Source organism: Glycine soja, chromosome 4 (genome assembly GCF_004193775.1).
Source record: "Glycine soja cultivar W05 chromosome 4, ASM419377v2, whole genome shotgun sequence".
Lineage (NCBI taxonomy): Eukaryota > Viridiplantae > Streptophyta > Magnoliopsida > Fabales > Fabaceae > Glycine > Glycine soja.
In genome coordinates, this window is record NC_041005.1 from 46,165,261 (window position 1) to 46,189,713 (window position 24,453).

At 35.7% G+C, this 24,453-nt stretch overlaps 2 protein-coding genes across 6 annotated transcripts; both read right to left on the reverse strand.

Annotated features, from left to right (window-relative positions):
- Positions 1 to 826: 826 nt before the first annotated feature.
- On the reverse strand, positions 827 to 11,603 carry LOC114409930 (probable aspartyl aminopeptidase). The gene is made up of 11 exons (XM_028373604.1): positions 10,440 to 11,603; positions 10,221 to 10,356; positions 10,045 to 10,123; positions 9,037 to 9,239; positions 8,870 to 8,939; positions 8,360 to 8,482; positions 8,054 to 8,209; positions 2,051 to 2,224; positions 1,731 to 1,805; positions 1,510 to 1,650; positions 827 to 1,323 (listed from the first exon to the last, which is right to left on the reverse strand). The coding sequence occupies exons 1-10, from the start codon at positions 10,522 to 10,524 to the stop codon at positions 1,510 to 1,512; spliced, it is 1,242 nt and encodes a 413-aa protein (XP_028229405.1). The 5' UTR covers positions 10,525 to 11,603; the 3' UTR covers positions 827 to 1,323.
- A 647-nt stretch (positions 11,604 to 12,250) lies between these two features.
- On the reverse strand, positions 12,251 to 23,411 carry LOC114409929 (4-coumarate--CoA ligase-like 9). 5 transcript variants are annotated; one of them, XR_003666246.1, is made up of 8 exons: positions 22,222 to 23,411; positions 20,097 to 20,286; positions 19,301 to 19,446; positions 19,147 to 19,214; positions 18,591 to 18,693; positions 18,237 to 18,433; positions 17,921 to 18,013; positions 12,251 to 12,640 (listed from the first exon to the last, which is right to left on the reverse strand). XR_003666246.1 is itself a non-coding variant. In XM_028373602.1 (6 exons), exons 1-6 carry the CDS (start codon positions 23,329 to 23,331, stop codon positions 18,308 to 18,310), a joined length of 1,743 nt encoding a protein of 580 aa, XP_028229403.1. In that variant the 5' UTR covers positions 23,332 to 23,411; the 3' UTR covers positions 18,068 to 18,307. The 5 variants fall into 5 exon arrangements, 2 of the variants coding, with proteins under 2 accessions (XP_028229403.1, XP_028229404.1); XR_003666245.1 differs by lacking the exon at positions 12,251 to 12,640 and having other exon boundaries at positions 17,767 to 18,013; XR_003666247.1 differs by lacking the exon at positions 12,251 to 12,640 and having other exon boundaries at positions 17,767 to 18,013; positions 18,237 to 18,450.
- Between the last annotated feature and the right edge of the window lie 1,042 nt (positions 23,412 to 24,453).

Below are 24,453 nucleotides of genomic sequence, written 5' to 3' on the forward strand. Positions count from 1 at the left end.
ATTAAAAATGAAGATAAATTATCATTTCATTGTATTAGACTTGCGTTGACAATGCTATATATAAAAATATTATTTACAACATTGACTAATGATAATGTCTAGCTTACTTGTTCAATGACTTGCTTTTTGGTAAGAGGTCCTTGATTTAATTTCCTTTGAACACTTTATTTTTCATATTATTTAATTTTTTGGGATGGTCAATTGACTAAAAGATCAAAATTATTAATTTTTAAAAATTGAAAGATTAAATATCTTAATTTTAAAATAAAAAGACTAAAATGGTAGATTCAACCTTATAAAAAAATGCATTTTAGTCAATTATAAAATAATTACTTAGCCATCCTTCTTGGCTTCTTGCGGTTTACTCTCTCAATAACATCTTTTTCCTTTGCGTTAATTTGATCCACGGTCGCATTTCTATACATTTGCCTTGTGTGTTGCGTAAGTCTGCATGGACTCAGTTTCAAAGAGTCTGTGGGCCTACCTGCGTTATTGTAAGATCCTATCCACTACTTCGAGTCCTTGTTATTTGTTTTGGGCCTTTCTTGGGCTAAGGTTTGCACATCTTAATCGAGATGCTTACATGTACGGAAACCATTTTATTGTAAAAATAATCATTTTTTAATTTTTCACTTGAAAAATTAGAGAAAAAAAATACAATTTTCCCCAAAATAAATTAAATCAAGCACATTCTTAATCTGGATGATGTGCAAACTTAAGCTTCATTTAGTATAATATATTCAATTGAATTCTCGATAGTAGGCAAGGATAATACACGTGAAAGCTGAAGCTTCAAATAACACAGTACTACCATACATTTCGTAGATTGAATATTGCTCGAAAAATAGTATATTTATTTCAACTTCTACTTTAGTAAATTCGTTACTCGCCTGAATACGGTCCCATTTTAGAAGCATGAACTTGGACTATTCAAGTAAACACACTTAAAGTCGTTGCTAATATTGCATTCAGGGAGTCTAATTTTATTGAAAACTTATAATAAGTCAGCATTATATAGATACTAAATTACAAAACACGACCATTTCAGCAACAGCTTCTAGAGCAAAGGATCAAAATGAGGATTTCGTGATTAGAGATATCCTATATATCCACGACCATCTTACCATCGACATGAGAAAATTCTTCGTAAAATGCCTTGAAATGCTCATATGAATGCTTCACATCATCAACAGCACAAATTTCTCGTATGCTATGCATTGACAACTGCGGTGCACCTACATCAACAGTGCGAATACCTATGCCACTAGCAAGAATAGGACCAATGGTTGAACCACAACCCATGTCATTGCGCACCACAAAGTCCTACATTCATCAATATACCTCATTATAATCCATCATCACATACAATGCTTACACAATACCAAGCTTCTGATAATTCAAAATACTACAGATACTAAAGTAGAGAAGGCTTTCTCTCTGCCGAAGCAATCAGTTCCAATTCCAATCACAGAGGAAGAAAAGAGAGATAAAATTGTTCACTGAACTGACCTAAACGGGAAGTTTATGTTTTGATGCTATCTCCCTGAATATGAAGGATGTGACAACATTGGTTGCATAGCGTTGGTTAGCGTTGGTTTTAATGACAAGTCCTCCATGTAGTTTGGGCTGATGGTTTGCTTCATGCTTTTCCTGTAAGAAATTAGGCCTTGATAAGGATCAACAATTTGAATTATTGACAAAAGTAAATCAAGGCACATAAAAAGACGTACCATGTAATTTGGGTGTAGTGCATGTGCCATATCGGCAGATACAAGGTAGCTTAATTGTACTGCTTTCTCCAGAAGCTAAAACAAATCACCATAACAAAAACCAGTTAGATACTGAAAGCATAATTAGAGTGTGGTTATTCCACTTTCCATCGTTGAAATATCTAAAATGCTAAATAGTGGAATGGTGCTGTAAATTATGAGGGCAGGCATAAGTGCATGACCACAGCCCCTACCTAGATTTAACTCACTGTAAGTAGTAAGAGTCATCCATGTAGTTCTTAGGCATAAAAAGGGGTAAAAAAAAGTTAAAGGAATTATACGTTGGGATTTGAGCTGAAGGAATTGGTAACCCTTGTCACAGCATTTAGCATAACAGGAGAGCCAGCTCCTTGTGCAGAGTTAGATCCAACTTCCTCGTGATCAAATAAAGCCACCATTCTAACCCCTGACTCTTCCTCAAGACTGCTGTCAGAGGATGTAGCATCTATTAATGCCTGAAATAGAAACCAAGATGTTAGCATAGGATAATCAACAACTACTTACATTATTGAAAAATTTACACATCATGCAAACACACTTTCTAATTTACAGGTAGATTAGTCACTTAATCTTAACTTTTAGATTAAGTCCCAAAATGCTGAAGTCTAGTGAGAAAAAAAAACAGCGAACATACACATACACCCTGTGGCATTTGAATTTGTGAGTATGATGTCATTCAACCACATCATGGTTGACAAACGAAGAGATACTTTTGATCTTAAGTTGATTGGAATTTTCCATAGGACCAAGGGAAAGACACATCTAAGAATAATTTTTTAGCTATAGGTAAATCTAAGATTGGCAAGGTGAAGCATAGCAAATACTGACAAAGCGTCAAAGCCACCGATAATACAGCCTTCAAAGACTTCACCCAGAAAAGTCACCAGTTGAGGGGAAGAGGTAAATAGCTCAAGGCCATACATACCCTTATGTAGCACACTATAACAACAATCTGGGACTCTGATGGATCATAGCATTCCAACATGTGGGTTGGCTTTGTGTTCAGGGTGACAAGGTCTCAGTGACTCTAGTGCCAAGAGAATACTACAACACCAACATCACTGCTCAAGCTGCAGATTTGTGAAGATACTGTGGGAACTCTAATACCATTGGAGATAAGCTTGACAGAGTCCACCCCCAAAAGCTAGTTACTGAAGGGAAAGAGCCCAAGGTTATATATGTTGATGCCAAGTATCCCTACCACTGTGAGACTCCAATGGATCATAACTAAGAAATAGTTTTGTATGTATGGTGCGCACTCAGTGCCACAAATATACTCTTGTAATATAGTAGTGCCTTGTGTAGTATATTTTTATAACTAGGACTAAAGATGTGTACAGTGATACCAACACATTCAATAAGGGTTCTTCTCTCAAGATCCTTATCTCTATAGTAACAACCAAAAAAGGGTTCACACAGAATACTGTCACTTTTTCTGCAAGCAAAATGGTATCTAAGCACGGCATAATATTCTTTTAAAAAAACAAAACAAGGACACAATTAATTGATTTAATAGCCAAATATGACAGGACATTAAGAGCATAAGCAAAGGCTCATGATTGCATATAGGAGTATAGACTATTATATAATATTGAGTAAAGCCTCAATTTGTCCTCCAAACGTTAATCTTCCAAAGATTTTTTTTCACCAAATTAGTCCCTTTTAAAAATACACTCAAGAATGAATATGATAGTGTTTTAGGTCTTTGAAAGGACTAATTTGAGTGAACAAAAGACAAAAGCTTTTATGGACTAATGTTAACACACTAATCTTGGAAGACTAAATTAAGGGTTTACAGGGAAGCAAAAACACCTTATGACCATTATGTGTTCACACTAAAGTGGTTAATATCATGGTCATAGTAGACATATCCGTCAAATATGCCCTCTTCCTGTTATCTACCATCCCTTACTGCCAAGGAAGTGGCTGAAGTTTTATCAGAAAAATTCTCAAACTTCATGGATTTCCATCATAAAAAGTTATTGAGAGATACAGGGTTTTCTCAGTCAGTTATGTATGGACTGAATAATCAAGGAAATCAGGAACCAAACTCAAGTTCTGTTCTACCTACCATCCTTAATCCAAGGTAGTCAGCAAGTGTCTAGAGACATATTTGCAATATTTGACAAGATCAGACTGAAATCCATATCTGAACCTGCTGTGAGCAGGACATTGACAGGTTTTCCATCAGAAAATTGGAGAGCTCAGACTGAAACCAAAGAGGGCATGACTGAAGCCCTAATCAAATGGCAAGACCTACAGAACTTTGTAAGTTTTGGGGGATCCTCTGCAGTTATACAGGGGTAATTACCTACATTTCACTTGGGTGTGCATTAGGAAAGGATGTAGGGGATCAGGGTCTCAAATGCACAACGTAGAGGGCATGACCATTAGTAATATAACAGACTGCCAGTGAGGCAATCAGGGAAATAAAGTAGAGAATTCTCTTATGACTTGCAAGATATAGGAGAGATGAGAGGAGTGTACTTGTAGAGTAAGGAAAAAGTGTGTAGAAGAGAGTGGGAGAGTGAAGGCTCTCACAAATGCCCTGGCTTTGTTTGTTTTGGGTTCATCTCATCTTATCCACTGTAATTCTATGATACAGCTATTGATATCACACTGACATTGGTATCTACAGTCAATACTACGTGTTAGAATATAAGCTAGTTGTATCTTTGTAAGAGTAATCTTGACAGGTTTAGAAAAGGCTGTTTTTAGTGTGTATTCTGAGAAGCCTAAGTAGGAGCAGGTTCCCTAGTCTGAACCTGTCTTTTCTTCTTTCTTATTGTACTCTCTTTCTGTTTTATATAAATATATACAATGTGTGGCTAAGTAAAGTAACTCAGCACTTCTCTAATGTAATGTGTATCTCAAACCCTTCAACAATGCAGTTCTTAACTTAACACTACACACATTAGAAAAATCTCATTTACAGACAATTGATAGAATTTCTCAGAAAAATTAACAGAATTCCATTAGCATCACCAGAAACACCTTATTAATCTCTCTCAACTCTTTAATCCCTACTATATCAATAGATATAGTTGAGACTAAGATATATTTGATAATAATACTTGTGTGTCTCACCCACCCACACACAGCTGAAACATATTTATATATTAAGAGTTAAAATACAAGCTGTCTCTCAATGATAGATAACTATAGCAGAGAGAAAAGACATCAAAATATAAAAAACTACATATATAAATCTAACATTCCCCCTCAAGCTGGAGCATATAGATTGTATGCTCCAAGCTTGGAACATATGAACTAGATCCGAGGTCCTCTCACAAATTTGGTCCAAATATCTGCAAGCTGATCATTTGAGTTGACAAATTCAGTACTAATCTCCTTGGACAACAGTTTCTCCCTAACAAAGTGGCAGTCAATCTCTATATGTTTGGTTCTTTCATGAAACATTGGATTGGAAGCAATGTGAAGAGCTTCTTGGCTGTCACAATACAACTTTGTTTGTTTAATTTCACAAAACTTCAACTCTTGAAGAAGTTGTTTGATCCAAACTAACTCACAAGTGGTTGTGGCCATAGCAGTATATTCTGCTTCTGTACTAGACCGAGCAATAGTATTTTGTTTCTTACTCTTCCAAGAGATAATATTGCCTCCAATGGATACACAATATCCAGTAGTGGACCTTCTGCCTATGGGGCATCCAGCCCAATCAAAATCACAATACCTAGAGATTTGGGTATTTCCTTTGTCCTCATATAACAATCCTTGTCCTAGAGCCTTTTTAATGTACCTAAGAATGTGAATCACAGCCTTCCAGTGATCAACATGAGGAGCCTACATGAATTGACTAACCACACTAACTGCAAAGGAGATGTCAGGTCTTGTAATTGTGAGAAAAATGAGTTTTCCAACCAGTCTTCTGTATCTTTCTGGATCTGAGTATGGTTCACCTTGGTCTGCCATTAACTTTTGATTCAGGTCCACAGGACTATCAATGGGTCTACAACTAGTCATGCATGTTTCTTCTAAAATATCAAGAGCATACTTCCTTTGGGAAACCACAATGCCTTCATTTGATTGAGCTACCTCAATACCAAGAAAGTATTTAAGACTCCCATGATCTTTAGTCAGAAAATGACTGGACAAGTATTCTTTTAGTTGGGAAATCTTAGCATTATCATTTCCTATGATGACTATATCATCCATATAAACAACAAGATAAACACATTTTCCAGAACATTTATGGCAATAAAAAACTGAATGATCTGCTTCACTTCGTTTTAGACCAAAACTTTGAACAACATGACTGAATTTTCCAAACCAAGCTCGTGGAGATTGTTTGAGCCCGTAGAGGGACCAACGAAGCTTACAAACTAGACCAGATTCCCCTTGAACAGCAAACCCAAGAGGTTGCTCCATGTAAATCTCCTCATCTAGTTCACCATGAAAAATACATTTTTGATATCCAACTGATGTAGGGGCCAATGACTAATAGCAGCCATGGCAAAGAAGAGCCAGAGAGTAGTGATTTTGGCCACAGGAGAGAAAGTATCACCATAGTCAAGACCATATATCTAGGTATATCCTTTGGCCACTAATTGAGCCATAAATGATGCAACTCAGATAAATAGGATGAGGATTTCGAGTAAACCGAATGTCTTTCCCGAGAGAAATAGCCCAACCTGAGTCGTCATCATGAAGAGGTGATGATGAAGAAGGATTCGTCATAGGGGAAGCCAATGGAGAACGAAATGAACTAGAAGACTCATGTAATGCTTGATCAGTTCCTTGTTTCCTGTGTTGAGATATCATAGGAGGTGGTGAAGATAACTCGACTAGACATTGGAGGGTGAGAATGATTTTCTTCTTGGTTGGAGTTCTCACAGATAGGAAATACTACTGAGCTGAAGGACGGGATAGGTAAGACCTATTGTATTGAGTTGATATCTTACTTAGAGGATGAGAAGAAAGGAGTTTTTTCAAAGAAAGTAACATCAACAGACATGTAGTACTACCTAGTTTCTGGAGAATAGCATCGATACCCTTTCTGAAGATGAGAGTACCCAAGAAAAACACATTTGATTGCCTTTGCATAGAGCTAGTCAAGACTTGGGGAAACATCATGGACAAAACAAGTACAACCAAAGATACAAGGAGGAACATGATATAAGGGTTCACGTGGAGAGATAATGGAAATAGGAATTTTATTATCAAGTGTTGAAAAAGGCATTCTATTTATTAAAAAACAAGCCATGAGAACAGCATCACCCCAATGGTGAACAGGGACATCTGCATTAAACAATAAGATGAGTGTTGTCTCAACCAAATGTCTATTCTTTCTTTCTGTTATTCCATTTTGTTGTGGTGTATGAAAACAAGTGGATTGATGTAAGATGTCCTGTGAGGATAAAAAGGAAGAAAGAGTAGAAGAAAAACATTCTTTAGCATTGTCACTTCGAAGAATTTTAAAGACTTTGCCAAACTGGTTCTTGATTTCATTGAAGAAAGATATAAAAATAGGTGAAAGTTCAAATCTATCTTTTCATCAAATATACCCATATACAACAAGAGTATTCATCGATGAATGTGACAAAATATCTAAACCCAAAAGATGTAACATGACTGGGATCCCAATTGCCTGAATGAATGACAGAAAAAAGAGTTACATCTTGATTCTGTTTGTTTTGGAAAGGAAGACCTATTATGTTTACCTAATTGAGATGATTCACACTCTAACACTTGTACTCTAATGAGACCAGGAACCATTTGCTTTAATTTTGACAAATTCGGATAACCTAAGCGATCATGAAGAAGTTTTCTCATGCACACTCACACAGGTGAAATGTATTTATATATTAATAGTTAAAATACAAGCTGTCTCTCAATGACAGATAACTACAGCAGAGAGAAAAGACATCAAAATATAAAAAACTACATATATAAATCTAACAGATATCAATAGATATTGTAACAAAGACATAGAAAAACCATGTGGGTTTGAATTAATGATCTATCATTTCACAAGTTCATAGAATGGGAGAAGATGCAATTATACCCAGAGATCATTGGCTGAAATCATTCCATTAGAGCATAAATTATAATGATGTTATAAACATACATTATTGATATTCAGAAATTTTTTCTATTCCTTGCACTATAGAATAACTCTAGTCCAGAATGCCCCAGTTTAGATTTTAGATGCAATATCTTGAGTGGTAAACTTCCAAATCAAGGTTATATTTCAGAGTTCATATCTATACCATACAGATGCGTTTGAAACTTGACTTGAAAAAAAATCTGTATAAAAGTTAAACCTTCAGCGAGCAAAATGACATGCAGAGGTTATCAAGCCGTCCTGAAAAAATGAATTCCTTTGCAGCTCCAGCAATAGTACTTGGTTGTGTATCACAAGCTTGCAATTCAAAATCACATATGTCATCTGGTTCACACCCAAGCTTACTTGCAAGCAACTGGTGAAAAGTGGAAAGAAGAAAATCACCGATAATTAGACTCGTAATCATCATGTATACATCCCAAGACCCAAATTAAGAAAGTTACAAGTTATAACCACGTGTTGCAAGTGTTAATACATATCTAGAGTTTCAAAATTTGTTGTTAACCTGTAGAAGAAGAAGGTGGTGCTTCGTATTGCTGGTGCCTGTTTTATCATTTGCTTTCTTTCCATCGTTCTGATTTCCACTTTCAACAGGACCATTTTCAGTGGACACTTTATTGAGCTCACCCTGCAAAACAAAGCTCAACGAATGTGTAAAAGGTAGATCTAAACAACTCAAAATGAGCACTATGAATCTAAATAAGCATTGTTTGTAGAGACTTTACTTATTTGTTTTAATTAACTAAATACGAGTCTAAACGTATAACTGTCCAAAACGATTGCATCAAAGATTAAAAACACAAACAACATTTACTAACTAGCAAAATTGCGTGCTAATATAATTTTAAAACGCCTATTTAACCAATAAATGAGCTTTCTAACCACATGCAATCACTTAAATAATAATTCAGGTAACATAACATTAAGTGCATTTAGCCTGCAGGACTAGATACATTAAACCAGGACACACCATAACAATTATTTCCATAGAAAAAACAGTTACCAGTGTGATTACCTTCAGTGATGTTGCCAAGATGGGAATAAGGTGAGTCTCGTTGTTAAATTTGAATCCATCACTAACAGTCCTGTACACAATGAACCAAAGGAAATGATAAGTTGAAAATGATGAACAAGCAAGCAAGCAAACAAACAGGTAATGCATCTCAACAATAGCAACAGAACTTGTCCAAGTGAATTGCCAAAGTCGGGATCCGCATTATAGGTTCCTCTATTCTAACAAGGCGATGCGAGTACGAAACAGAACCGGCATTCTCTTCCTGCACAATGACCCTCCCCGCCACGGTCAAGTCTCGATCAAACCATGTGTGCCACAAGCCTCCTCCATAGGTTTGGACACCAACCTCCAAAATCCCAGCCTTAACAACCTGCATAAAACACCTCACTAATTAAACATCACTTACATTACATACATATAATAACATATTCAAATTCAAAATTCAATACATGAATTATAAATTCAAATTTAGTGTCATAAACAACCACTTTCATCTTCGAAGTTGGTGGGCACTGTTACATTAGTCTCCGAATAAAATAAAAAATCTAAAAAAATCCTGAAACTGTGTGTGAGTCAGTGTGACTAAGTGATAACATAAACATATGTTTAGGAACCAAGATAATAAATTATTAAATTTAAGGACTCAGATTAAACAAATTACAATTTCTGGGATGTTGGACTTAAAGTGATAATATTAACATATGTTTAGGAATCAAAATGATAATAAGTGATTTATTTTAAATTTATTTGATTAAACAAAGAGAAAAGGTCTATACACTGACATTGTAAAAGAATTTAACACTGTCAATCAATCACAAACCACTATCAATATAACAGTGATTTGTGATCGGATGGTGCATGATAGTGTATTCACCATTAAACTCTTAAACAAATTACAATTTCAGATAGAGTAATGATACACAAATGCCTCATTATTTTAAACACCTCTCTAATATTTCTTATTTCTCTCTTCCTATCACATCATAAATCCTATAATACCTATATTTTTTTCTCTTTTTTCTCCCTCTCTTGGTGTCAAATAGCATATTAGGTGTTCATATGACATTTTTCTTTCAGGTATTTATTTGACAGAGACTGCTATTGACAGCGTATCAACATTTTTTCTTTATGACAGACCCACAACTCCAGGGACTAAAATATGGCAGTTTTGTTACCTTGGTGACAGGCTTGAGTTTGAGACAAGGACTATCCGTGTGAGCCCCGATTATGTGGAATCCATTTCCAGAAACATACCTGACAAGTTGAAAAAAAGAGACATTATTATCAATACTAATATAATTGTTCCGTGTTTGTTTGGTTGAAAAATAGAGAGGAATAGAATGGAGCGAACTTTTTGCCGATGGCGAAGGCGACGATGGTGGAGTGGTTTCTGGTGAAGAAGTACTTGTTGCCCGGTTGAAGTTTCCACGGTTCCCTCTCCGAGAGTTGGTGGTACCCCGCGCTTCGCAAACGCCTCTTTGCCTCGTCTGAAAGGAACGAATAAAGAGTGAGTGAGTAAGGATTTGCGAATTTTTTGGTGAGAGGAAGAGAGAGTTGGGTTTGGTCTTACCGACGGCGTGGAAAGCCGTCGGAGAAGCGTTGAGGAAGTCGATCATATCGGAAGCCACGGCGTGGCTGTCTAGCTTCGCCGCCATTGTTTTTCGGATTCTAGTTTCGCTCACTCCTCTGTGTTGATTAATCTATCGAAGCTAACCAACACCGTATACTATTCTACTATTCTTTAGTTATATCGGGTTTTAAATTTGCAGAGCCTCACTATTTGGATCCTAAGTTAGTGAAGAATAATATTTCGTTCTTCAATTTGTAAAATATGTGACAAATCCGTCTTACAATTAAATATTTTTGTTAACCCAGATAAGTCTACATGATATTGTTGGATTTTTTGACAGTGAAACATTTATTGTGTTGTTGACTTGAAAAGACTAAAATGTCATAAGAAATTTTATTGGACCAATTTGTCAGTTCAAAAAAATGTCTATTCTTTCTTTTCCTCATAATACCCTCCTCCTCCTTCCTCTCTGTTGCTCTCCCCTCCCGATTCACTCCTTCAATATAAGTAAATATGAGATCATCTTCATGGTTACTTCAATCATGGAAAATGAGATTTCGATAAGAATTGTTCTCCTTGACTCGCCCACAAATGCCTATACGAATGCAAATTTGGAGAATTTTGTTCCCTCTTTCGTTCTCACTCATACGCGCGATTTTCTCTTCTCATTCCACAAATTTGAAATAAAAAACCCCAACATTGTGCATATTTTCAGATTTGGAAAAAGAAAACAAAAAGGAGTTAAAATCTAGAATCACGAATTCAACATTGTACGTTGGTGAAGGTTCACAGTCGTCACGCTTGAAATGGGAAGGGAACCTTGTAGTTGCATTCTTGCCGACGTGTTCTCCCACTCTCGTGTGACGGTTGAAGGAGATGATTTGGGGTTGGGTGGTGGTGGAAGGGAAGGTTAATTTGGAGCAGTAGTTCTTGCTGGATTCAAGACTCTTGTTGTGATTTTGATGTTCTTTTTTGGGGGTATGAGATCCAGTCGTTTAACTTGCTAGTGGAGATGTTGCAGATCAAAAAAGGATGCAGCAGTGAAAGAAAAAGGAAGGAAAGAGAAAGAAAAGGGAGCTGAAATGTCACTGGAAAAAAGTCACCGCCAAAAATCGCATCTGATGACAGTGGTCCATAGCTGTGGAAAGGGAAACATGAAGGCATAGTAAGGTGAAAGAAGAAAGGAGTAAAAGAGTAATAGTTGTTTGGTTTAAATGGCTACATTGCTTGTTGCTGTAGAAAGTTTTTGCTAACAAATCCATCCACAAATATGTAAAACATTTTGTTTGTTTTGAAGGAGATATTTAATATTTGAATTAAATTGTTTCATTTTTTGCAAATTTACAGACAAAATTTTACTTTTTCATTTTTTTTACAAATTTATAGACTGAAATAGTAATAGTAGTAGGGTGGCTTCTACCTGGACGTTGCAGTTAAATGGTTCACTTACGAACCACTGAAAAAGTAGCTACAGTAACATAATTTCTTAATTAAATATAATTTCATTAATAGAAAAAGATTAATATGTCCTTTTATTAAAACTATGAAACGACTATTGAATCCCTATAGGAAATGTCTAATAAGCCTTTCTGCTCTAATGAACATAGTACGACTACAATGACTTCAAGCATCGCCGGTTCTTTGACATATCCCCTTTCAACCTTGATTTTGTGGTGGGTTGCACTAACATTTCTTTGGTAAAATACTGATAATTATAATTCATGTTTTTTATATCTTCTTTCCATAAATTTTGAAGTTCAAATACCAGCACTCTCACATGACTTGGAAAAAGAACTTTAACCCCAAATGTCTTGATTCAATCAAACTATATTAAATTAAATTTAGGAACTTTAAATTTGAAAATTACAAATGAAATTGGGAGAAATGCACAAATTACAGATGTTATCATACACCTGGAGTGCAATTTAAGGGTACTCTAACGCCATTCATGGCATATCAAAAAAAAAATCCCAACACCTGTACTGTAAAGTCTAACAAACTGCGCGTGTAAAGTTATAAAGAAAAACAAAATATCAAGACTCCTACCCCAACACGTCTTAAACTTGTTGAATTACAATAACCATTTAAATATCATCATGAGAATGTTTTCCTTTCTATAGCAATGCACCTTTTTTGTGTCCTGTGTGCAGCATGTATTGCCTGAGATTCCAAAACTCCAAAAGTAGTAAAATTTTCCTACACTGGTTCCTCAAATGTTACAATTTTTTTTAGGGTCAATGTAAAGTTAAAATCATTTTAATACATCAATCCTCAAATGCACAAATGAAATAATGGAAAAATAGCAAATCCTCTTAGACAACATTGAAAGGCCATATAGAGGATTGTATGTAAAGTATTTAAGTATACTGATCTGAACCATAAATAACACTCTCAGACCAAACAACAGAAGTAAAGAAAAATAATTTTTAGAGGTACCTACCTCTAGTCATTGCTATCAACCTACTGTAGTCTTCACACTTTTAGCATTTCAGACTCCCACTCACTCAAACTTGATGGTGTGTTTTATCTAAAGAGAGGAGTGAGTTTGATGATCAAAAGCACCCAGTTTTATTTATAGAGCTTTATCCATCACAAAGCTCAACATAACGTGAGTATGTACATTAAGATCATGGGTTGTTGTTGAACGATGCACAGACGGATTGAATGTGGACAAAAAAATGGACCCGTATAGAAACTCACTTTCTATAAAAATTGCAACAAAAAACAGTCCAGAAAAATAGGAACTAAATAACTGAAAATTCCAACATTCTTTCAATTGGTCCATTTAACCCAACATTAGTCATAGCAAGAAACAAAATATGAGTCATAGTGATAGGTCCTCTAATAGCGATTATTATCTTCCATGTACCACAATATATCAAGTCTCTAAATGCCAACTCTCAACTTTATGAATAAACCATATATTTATCCCAAATCTAAACTTAATGATATTTCTCAAAATAAATAAATGAATATGTGCACAAACTATATGAGAAAACATCAAACTAAATATGAGTTTAAAAAATAACAATTTTACTACAATGAAATCACATCATGGAACCAAGTCTCATTCACATTACATGATCCTTAAAATTCTTTGATGACATGCCTTTAGTCAAAGGATTGACAGTCACCAACTCAGTGCTAATATGTTCAAAGACCACTTTCTTTTCTTTAACTCGTTCTCTTATGACTAAGTACTTGATGTCGATATGTTTACTTCGACTTCCACTTTTGTTGTTCTTAGCCATGAATATCACAACAGAGTTGTCACAGTACAACTTCAATGGCCTAGAAATAAAGTCCACAACTCTAAGTCCAAACATGAAACTCTTCAACCATACACCATGTGAGGTAGCCTCAAAACAGGAAACGAACTCAGCCTCCATAGTGGAAGTAGCAGTCAAGGTTTGCTTGGCACTTCTCTAAGATACAGCTCCACCAGCTAGCATAAAAATATAACCAGATGTTGATTTTCATGAATCAATGCAGCCATCATAGTTTGAATCTGAGTAGCCAATCACCTCTAGACAATCAGTTTGTCTGTACATAAGCATGTAATCCTTTGTTCCTTGAAGATATCTCATCACTTTCTTTGCAGCTTTCCAGTGGTCAATATGTGAATTACTCTGATATCTTCCCAAAACTCCAACATCATATGCAATGTCAGGTTTGGTGCAAACCTGAGCATAGATAAGATTCCCAACAACTGAAGCATATTGAATATTCTTCATGTGTTCTCACTCAAAATCATTTTTTGAGCACTAACTCAAATCGAGTTTGTCACCCTTCACAATAGGAGTTACACTTGGTGAACAATCTTTCATGTTAAATCTCTTTAAAACTTTGTTAATATAAGTCTCTTGAGACAAACCTAAAATGCCTTGAGACCTTTCCCTATGGATCTTAATGCCAATGACATAAAATGCCTCTCCCATATCCTTCATATCAAAGTTCTTTGAGAGAAATTATTTCACCTCATATAGCAAATTCTTATCATTAGTTTCAAGCAAAATATCATCCATGTATAACACAAGAAAACAAATCTTACTCCCATTGACCTTCTGGTATATACATTGATTTGAGGGTGCTCTACTAACGTCACCTTATGCTTGATACAAAGGCAACTCAAGAACTCATTGAGTTTTCAGTCTATGAATTGTATCCCATTGTCTGTGACTAGTGTGTTTGGAACTCCAAAGCGTGTGATTATTTTTTCGAAAGAAATTTTGAGCTGCTTGGGCCATGATGTTTGCTTGTGGTTAGATTTGTATCCACTTGGTGAAATAATCAACTGTTATCAACAGGAATTTTCTTTGCCCCAAAGCTTTGGAAAAGGGCTCAAGAATATCCATTCCCCAAATAGTGAACGGCCAAGGGGAGACCATTAGGTGCAGCTCTTCAGCCAGCCGATGTATCAAATTCCTATGTCTCTGGCACTAAAAGCATTTCCTCACAAAATTTGAGTAGTCGGTCCTAAGGATTGGCAAATAGTAGCCGACACTCAGAACTCTAGTGGCCATGGTTCTTTCTCTGGAATGCAAATCTCAAACACACTCATGTATTTCTCAAAAAACATAGTTTGCCTGGTATTGGTCAAGACACTTGAGGAGAGGTGAGGGGAAACCTCTCTTATATAGTTCGTCGGCCACTAGGGTGTACCTGGCGGCCTGTGTTCTTATCTTTCTGGCTTTGATCTTGTCGATTGGAGTATCTCATGTTTCAAGTACTCGAGTATCTCTTTTTTCCATCCCGAGGGGGCTTCTTGATAACTGTCGTGCATAAGTATATCTTGTAATTAAGTCAATAAAAATTACCAGATTTTCTCTCTTTTATTGCTTCTTTTTGTGTAAATAATTAGAATTTTGGCATCATCTAAGTTTTTGTCCAGTAGGTGTTTAAACTGGTGAATTTATACTATTTTAGTGTTATATTTGATGCAGAAACACAAAATAAAGCTTGGAAGAGAAGTTGAAGGTCAGGAGACTCTCGCTCAACGAGCCATACGCGCTTAGCGTGACACAAGCGCTCAGTAGGCAACACTCACTTAGTGTAAAGAAGTCACATAGAAAACCTGACATCATGTGAAGACGTGCTTAGCGTGAGACCACTTACTCCGCACAATCGCGCTTAGCGTGAGGTCGCGAAAAATAACAGACAAAGTTGTGTTTTAAAGGAGAAAAAGGAAAGAGGAGTGAGGGATGAAACTTGTTGATGAAGTCATCCAACACTTGTGCTTTGATGGTATCTCTTGGTTTGTAGGCAATATCATATTCTAGGAGTTCGATTGACCACATCATCATCCGTCGGACCAACTCGAGATTACACAATATTTTTGCTATGGGACAATCAGTTCGAACAGTGATTTAATGGCTTTAAAAGTATTGGCAAAGATGGCCAGCGACGTTAACAAGTGTGAGGGCTACCTTTTCCATCACCTGGTACCTGGTCTCCAGATCTTGCAGTACTTGGCTTACAAAATATACTGATCTTAGCTCACTCTCTTCCTCTTGTACTAGAACCGCACTTATGGCCTTGGTCGAAACCAAAAGATAAACAATCAACTTCTTGGTGGTATCCAGTTTCAACAAAACGGATGGTGTCGCCAGCGTTACCTTCAGTTGCCGAAAAACTTCTTCACAATTTTTATCCTAGACAAAAATTTTGGCCTTCTTGAGGAGGTTCATAATGGGTCTAGCCTTCTTGGCAATTCTTGGTAAAAACCTTGACAATGAGGCTATTATGCCATTATGGTGTTTGTCATTATTTTTCTTGGCCGACATGGTGTTGGCCCACACCTATTTTTGATACTTGGCCAACTCCTCCATCTGCATATACTTGGCAACTCTCTTTCACACTTCATCAAGATCAAATGCCAATTTCTTGCATAGGCCATTGACAAAAGGTCACAGCCGTAATGTCATTATCAAGTGGTGCATAGCCACTGCTAGGTCCAAATTTCAGATATTCAATGTGACCTTTCTGAAACGTTCCATGAAGGTCCGCAATGACCCCTTCTTCTCCTATTGTATGTTGATGAGGGCCACAAATGTTAGGTGGTGAGGCTGATTAGTGGCGAATTGTGTTCCAAAGCGGGCGATTAGGGTGTCGAACGAGTCCACAGAGTTAAGAGGTAGTTGTGTAAACTAATAAAGGGCATGCCCCTTCAATGACGTCAGGAATACCCGGCAGAGGATATTGCATCATCTGTGGTGTACAGGCTCACCTGGGTAATGTACACATCTAGGTGTTCGTCTGGGTCTGTAGTGTCGTCGTACTTCTCAATAGTCAAGTTCTTCTAGTTGGAAGGAAGAGTCGCCTCTATGACAACTGTCTTCCCAAAGTGTAAAAAAATAGGGGAATAGTGTTCGAATGCACACTCAGATTAGTGGCTATAGGTAAGTCGACTGTGGTTGATTCAACCTCTCCTCCTTCCAGCAACTTAGCCTTAACTTGTCGTGACCTACGTGCCTCTCGGAGGTGCATTCTTGCGCCAAAGGACAACGATTTCCTCGGCATGGTGTTTTTGCATCTCGGAGACCTGAGCTTGTACTCTCCTAACTATTGAAGATAGATCGGTCTCATCCTCTATGTGAACGTCTTCATTCTGGTGATTAGTCAGTTGCTCCATCGGTGTTGTATTTGTACCAGTTCTTATTATTGCCATGAACTCTTGGGGTTGAGATATATCTTACACGACTCTACGGTGGGCGCCAAAATGTTCTTGTCACAAATGGATCAGATACTTGTCTTTTTGCTTTATGGTCTTCTACTGTGTCAGAGGATCTTTTTCCTGTAGTTCCTTGTTGAAGTCTCGAGTGCGTTAAGTGTCTGGAAGAGCGAGGGGATACCTAGAAAAAGAACTCCAACGCTTAAGTGAGGGTTTGACTCAGAACTGTTAATGGTATGTAGCAAACATTTGAGAGTGAATTAGTCCTCTTACCTAAGGAGTTCACCCCTTTTTATACAAACCTGTTGGGCCTAGGGTCTATGGGTCTGTCATATCCTGATTACCGGTTGTGTAACACTCCTCCTAATTATGCTTAGGAACTTCTAATCAAGTGATTACCTTTAAGTGAGTTTAGCGGTGATAATCACGCCAGAATGGTACTCATTGTTCACACATATTGAAGGCTAAGACGTACTGTATGGCATATATGGATACGTGGCCGAATGATATGTTCAGTTTGAGTGTATTAGGTGTCTTCTTGGCTTGACTGAGCACCTTATCCGGTATACTAACCATACTAACATTAGCATTTGCTGTTAGAAAAAAAATATTTTGTGAACAAGCCTAAAGGTGCGTAATTTATTTTGGTAAATAAGATGAGGGAAACGAAGGTAGTTGATTAAAATGATTAAATCTCTGAGGGGTGTGTGCGAATAAAATGATTGCTGATTTTTGGACAACAGATAAAAATAAAACACAGGACCAGCCTACACACCACCAACATTCTTCGTGGTGGACTAGGGCGACGAACCTCATGATAAGCCAGGTGCTTCACACGATATCGTGCATTTGTTGCATCTGAACAGGTCACAATAGTTTCGAGGCGAGGTACATTAATCTGTATCTGTAATAACACAAAGTAGAGAATTTAGAGGTATGAAAAATTATAACAGTAAAATTGTTAACAGCTAAAATCAATCTATTCCCTTGATTTTCTAGTAAAGGCTGATAAGTAATAACTTCATTTTATTGCCATTTAAAATACACAGCTCGCTTTAGGAAGAGCCAAATCTTAAAACAACCAAACCTAATAATGCTTCAAGCATTCCAAGTAAATATGTCAATACCATAACAAGGCAATCCCTAAAGAAAAAAATGTTGCACGTGTTAAGTGCTGCTCTCCATGCTTTTTTCTTGATCACAATTTGGATGAACCACTAGATAGTGCATAATCAACTAATTCTCTTCTCAAAATTTTCCCAGCCGGAGATTTTGGGATAGATTTGATAAAAGAAACTCGTCGTATCTTCTTGTATGGAGAAACCTGCAACAATAAGAATACTTCGGCAACATGGCAAGAGGAAAAACACAAATCATGACTTGTTCACAAGAACATCTAGGTTTTATGAGTGTTTATTACTGGATATATAATTCATTCACCAAATATTCACATTTTAGAACACATGGTTTCAGAAGCACACCTGCTTTGCCACAAACTCCATGACCTGATCTGCAGTGACGTTGCTTCCAGGTTTTCTTACTACAAAGGCCATTGGAATCTGCCCTGCCTCTTCATCAGGATACCTGTCCCCAAAAGATTAGCAGATTTAGTGAACCTTGTTACAAGATCAAGTCATGTATGTTAAAGAGAATGAATTGTAGCAACACCTTTTTCTTTTGGATTGAATTTGAATTCTCAAAATTGAACATGGATAAAGTAAGTAATAGACTAATCATACTCATTGATGAAAAAATCAACAATTGATATTCAAACACATTTATAATTTGTTATGCATGTGCATGTAATATCGACCGATGACTTTCTCATCAACTGGGATTATTTAGTTTAACTTTTAAAGTGATTTGCTCACTTTAAAGGAGTCAAACACACAACAACTAATAGTTCAAAGTCAAAAAAAGAAAGTTTGATTCCCCAGGGGAACTAGAATTGGGAAAAAGCTAGTAGATTTAAATCATTGTCATTGAAGACAACTGATTTGCTTCTGAGCACACAACATTAAAGGACTTGATACATACGGAACTACTGCAGCATCAGCAATTTCGGGATTGGTGTGTAGTATATGTTCCAATTCAGCAGGGGGAACCTGGATTTGGTTTGAAAAAATAATAAGAAAAATGTTAAGTAGTAAAATAATATCCAAAAAAAATGTTAGTGGAAATAACATCTCACCTGATAAGCTTTGTATTTGATCAATTCCTTCAGTCTATCTACAATGTAGAGGAAGCCATCAGAGTCAAAATAACAAAGATCTCCCGTCTTCAGCCACCCTTCTGAATCCAATGTTTCAGCTGTCGCCTTCTCATCTCCTACATAACCTGCACCGGCACCATAATCACCATTCATGGAACATATTACATAAGCAAGACCATAAAAAATTAAGTATATTTCGCTAGTGATATGAAGTACGTTTGGTAAAAAACACGAATCATATTCATCTTGTATGGCTTAACCTGAAATTGGTATCATTTATTAGGAATCATGATGATAACAGATCTTATATTTTTATGCACTTTTTTAATCGATGGTTGGTTTATAAGCCTTTCTTCACTACCTAATCCTCCCTCTTGTCTCAGTTATAAGGAAAAAACAACTTATTTTACTTATTAAGAAAACTAATTAACTTCATTATGTTGTGTAATCTCAATTAAAAAATAAGTGTTTCCTAAACTACCCTTCATTGAACTTGATATTACACATAAAAAAACTCACTAATCCTATTAAATGAAAGGTATTTTGAAGATAGTTTCATTAGACAAAGTTAGTAAAATTTTGCTTATATTTGATACCAAAAAACAAAGGATTTCTTATTCATATTCAAGACTGGAGAGAGTATTATGCAATGAAAATGAATAAGCCTTTCAGTACACCTCTCAAATTATATTTGGATTTTTTAACTAGAATGGTGTTGCTAAATGCTAAGCTGCAAGCACATATTTCACCAAATCAAAAGGAAATAGCAAATCACCTTTCATGATTGTTGGACCTCGCAACCAGAGCTCCCCTTTTTGGCCAGGAGGTAATGCCTCTCCAGTAACAGGGTCCACTATCTTGGCCTCCATATTTTCTGCTAGTCGACCCACAGAACCATGGCGCTTAGACTCATCAGGCCCTAACACTCTAGCTGCCCCTCCTCCACTTTCAGTCAAACCATATCCCTGCGTTTAAATAATAATAATAATAATAATAACAACAATAATAGATAAAAAAAAATATTCATAATCCAAAACTCTTGTGGCATTATATAAGAAATAGTAGATCATATAGATTCTTTTTAAGGAAGCAGATTATATAGATTAAAAAACAATATAGTAGACTATTATATATAATCAAGACTTCTTTTCAATAATACTAAAGATGCTTTTGTGACATTTTGATTGAGTTGCGGAAAAATATGTAATTCCTATGACATAATCAGGGCGAATATATTTTAGACATAATTACAAATTTTAGTCTCTCTACTTTAGTGTAGTCCGGCAGTTTTGTCTCTTATTTCCTTCAAAACACACAAGCGCACAAAAAAAAAAAAAAAAAAGATTATGAAGGAGCTTGGTTCCCAAGTTTTTAAGTTAATTACTATTTTCTAAAATTAAGCAAATTTAGTCCTACTATCAATTTTGTTTCCACTTAAAACTCTTAAATTCTAATTTTCTATTCATTTTTTTTATAATCTAAATCAAATATAAATTTTCCTCTCCAAACCCTAATCTTATAGTATTTTATAAAATTCTTTAAATTTTGTCAATTTTCTAATAAATTTTCATTTCTAAACTTTTAAAATTATTTCATATCTCAAATTTATCATATAATTTCCCAAAATAATTAATTTGAGGGTTTATTGTAGAAAAAAATCAATGAAAAACCACATTTTCTTAATTAAAAAATAAAAAACTAAAATGGAACATTATAAACTAAAAGAAATATATATATATATATATATATATATATATATATATATATATATATATATGAAGAGGGATCAAAGTACATTAGTGTAACTTTGACAACTATTGCATCACTTTATCATTTCAATTGAATAATGTTTTCTAAAAACTCACCATGATCGAAAATTCCTTTTGCATAAATCACATATGTAAAATTTCAAATTAATTCAAAATCATTTGATACTTTATTTATATAAGTTAAAACCGACTTAATATAAACATTTTAAAATATAATAAAATATGTATCATTTGATTATCTTTCTTGTTGTTGTTCAATTTTAACAAAATTTGATACAAACGATTTTGATAAGATATAAATATAATTTAATGATTAGATAGATAAAAATCACATTTTATATTAAGTTAATAGTTGCCAAAATTACATCGATATAATTTGATATCTTATATATATATATATATATATATATATATATATATATATATATAAAACTAATTTTTTTATGAGATCAAATGTATTTTTTACTTAATTTATGACAAATCATATCTTCTTTTAAAATACATTGATATAAAATATTTTTTATTTTAAATTTATTCTAACGATAGATATTCAAAGGATACTAGTTAACTTTTTTCTTTTCAGTCTTCTTAATCCGTATGGTAATTATTATAAGACAATTTTATAAGGGAGATTCGAAACCGGTATAATCTTCTAAAATTCGTAACTTTTTTCTTTTACTTTCCTCATCAGCATCGGGTATTGATTAACATTTGTTTGGTATTTTTTTTTCTTTTTTCTCTCTCATGAGGTATTTACTAGCATTTTTTATGGTATTCATATACAGTATATTTTTCTAAATATCATTATCCTTTGTGAATTTTATAAAAAAGAATGCCTAAAGAGATTCTTAAAAGAAGAATATAAAGTCCTCTTTGAGTCCTAGGAAATAGTGGGATTGGTTTTCCTTTGCCTAAAGGTGGGATATCTGGTATCTGGATCTAAGATTCTAATACGGATAGAGTAAATAATATAATTCCAAACAAATTATTGTAGGCCCCATTAAAAAAACAAAAAAAAAAACATATATTAAACCCGTGAGTGATAATACCCGCAAAAAACACAATAACTGCACCCACGCATGAGTTAAAACGCAGAAAAAGTTAAAAAAAAAAATAAAGCAGTTCGTTCACCTGCCCAATTTCCACGTTAGGGAATTTGCCTCTGAAGTCGTCGGCGACTTCCTTCCCGAGCGGCGCGCCGCCACAGCCCAAATACCGTAGCGAGCTGAGATCATACTTCTTCACGAGTTCCGACTTCGCCAGCGCCACCACGAGCGGCGGCGACACCGGCATGTACGTGATTCCATACCTCTCCACAGCCTTTAGCATCCCTTCGAAATCGAACCTCTGCATGAACACGAGCGTCTCCCCGACGGCGATGGCCCTGACCAGCATGAAGAACCCGAACACGTGGAACAGCGGCAGCGTGAAGAGCGACACCGGGTGAGGGTCACCATCCGCCACGTTTCTGAGGTGATAGAACCCTCCGATCAGCGTGATGAAGTTGCGGTGCGTGAGGAGCACGCCCTTCACGCGCCCCGTGGTGCCAGAGGAGAATAGAATCGCCGCCGAGTCAGACTGACTCACTTCTTCGACTCGGTGAGCACGCGAGTCTCTGTTAACGGTTTCGTCGTCGTCGAGCATGGAGAGGAAGAACGGGGAATCGAGGAGGATTGTGCCGAATTTGAGGGAGGGAATGTTTTTCGCGGCGTTCGAGGTGGAGAACGCGATGGCGGGTTTGGCGAGTTTGACGATGTGAGTCAACTCGGATAGGGAACTGAGGGGGTTGGCGGGGGCGATGGTGACGCCGAGGGAGAGGAGGGAGAAGTAGAGTACGGGGACGTGCAGGGAGGATGGGGTGAGGATGAGTGCCACGTGGCCTTTGGAGAGAGGGGTGAGGGATTGGAGAGAGGAGGCGAGGGATTGGACTTGGCGGAGGAGGAGAGAGTAAGAGAGGTGGCGGTCGGTGGCGGCGTCGATGAGGGCGGAGGTGGTGGTGGCGGCGGCGGGGAGGAGGGAGAAGGCGTAGTCGGTGAGGGAGAGGGGGTGGGAGGGCGGAGGGAGAGGGACGTTTGGACGGAGGGTGTGGAAGGTTCTGGAATGGGAACAGAAGCCGCTGTTTGGGTCGATGGTGGTGTTTGGATGTGACTGTGTTTGGGTTTGGGTAGCCATTACTGAAATGAAATGAAGAGTGAGTGATCTTCTTGAGTGGCTGTTGTTGTTTTCCCGGTTCTCAACCATAGTTGTCTCTTCTTCTGGCCCAACCTGAGACACATACTATACTACGTTATGTACCATTACTGATTGATTATAGTATCACGTGTGTGTAAAAAGAATAGCATAAATAACCAAAATCTTACATGGCTGTCATTAAAAATTGATTCCTAACAAATCAAAATTTAATTTCGGAATACATAAAAAGTTAGGATTAATTTTACATTAATTTGTAAAATTTATGAATCAATTTATTATCATATTTTTTTATATTAAAAAATTAAATTTGAATTTTTTATTTTGTGAGGACTAATTTATCCGCTTCTTGCACTTTCAAAGTTAAATTTGACTGTTGACCCAAAAATATTATATTTTAACAATTCAAATTTTTAAACATTCTATCAATATTTTTTTTTCTTTATTTCTCTTTCTATCACGTTAAATTATCAATCAAATTAATTATTTTTTTTCTTTCTTTCTTTTCTCAAGTTATAAACAACTCAAAATTGTAAAAAAAAAAAATTTCATATAAAAAATTCCTTGCTATTATTAACACTTTATATTATTCTATTCTCTTTAACATTTTCTTTTGAGAAATGCTATGATAAAACACTCATTGACATGATTTTTTGAACACATTTTTTTATTGATTAAAATTTATTAAAGATCACAAAATTTAGTGAATTTCTTATTTTATTTAATGACTCTCTCAATTTTATAATTTTTAATACATTTTAACCAGAAAGAAAGAAAATGTATGAAATAATATAGTAAAGGACGTGCTATTAACTCTTTCATTAAACTAAATTTTACTTCTAAATTAAAAGATAGACTCTTTAAATAAAAAAAATGAAACCTACTAAAAATTTTAGTATTATCAATTCTAATCATTAATAGACAGAATGTTAAAAAGAAAATGTTTTTTTAGTATATTGCTTTTTTAAGGAGTTTTGAGTATATTGTTACCAACTTACCATTCTTCAAAATAAAATGTTGGATTGAATTAAAATTTGAAATCATTGAAGTGTGAAGCTCACAGTAAAGTTTTGTTTTATCTCATTGTTTAGCATTATTCAATTGTATATGGCTATGTCATTAGAGATACGTTGGTCGGTATCAATGAAATTGAGAAAAAATATTTAAATTAAA

Excerpts from the sequence above, each read along its gene's own strand:
- LOC114409929 (XM_028373602.1), bottom strand. The coding sequence starts at position 23,331 with ATGGTTGAGAACCGGGAAAACAACAACAGCCACTCAAGAAGATCACTC. Across the intron at positions 19,447-20,096 it reads AGGTCCAACAATCATGAAAG|GTTATGTAGGAGATGAGAAG; the intron begins GTGATTTGCTAT and ends GTGCCGGTGCAG. Across the intron at positions 18,434-18,590 it reads TGGAGTTTGTGGCAAAGCAG|GTTTCTCCATACAAGAAGAT; the intron begins GTGTGCTTCTGA and ends TTATTGTTGCAG.
- LOC114409930 (XM_028373604.1), bottom strand. The coding sequence starts at position 10,524 with ATGGCGGCGAAGCTAGACAGCCACGCCGTGGCTTCCGATATGATCGAC. Across the intron at positions 10,357-10,439 it reads GACGGCTTTCCACGCCGTCG|ACGAGGCAAAGAGGCGTTTG; the intron begins GTAAGACCAAAC and ends CGTTCCTTTCAG. Across the intron at positions 8,210-8,359 it reads ACCACCTTCTTCTTCTACAG|TTGCTTGCAAGTAAGCTTGG; the intron begins GTTAACAACAAA and ends ACTTTTCACCAG.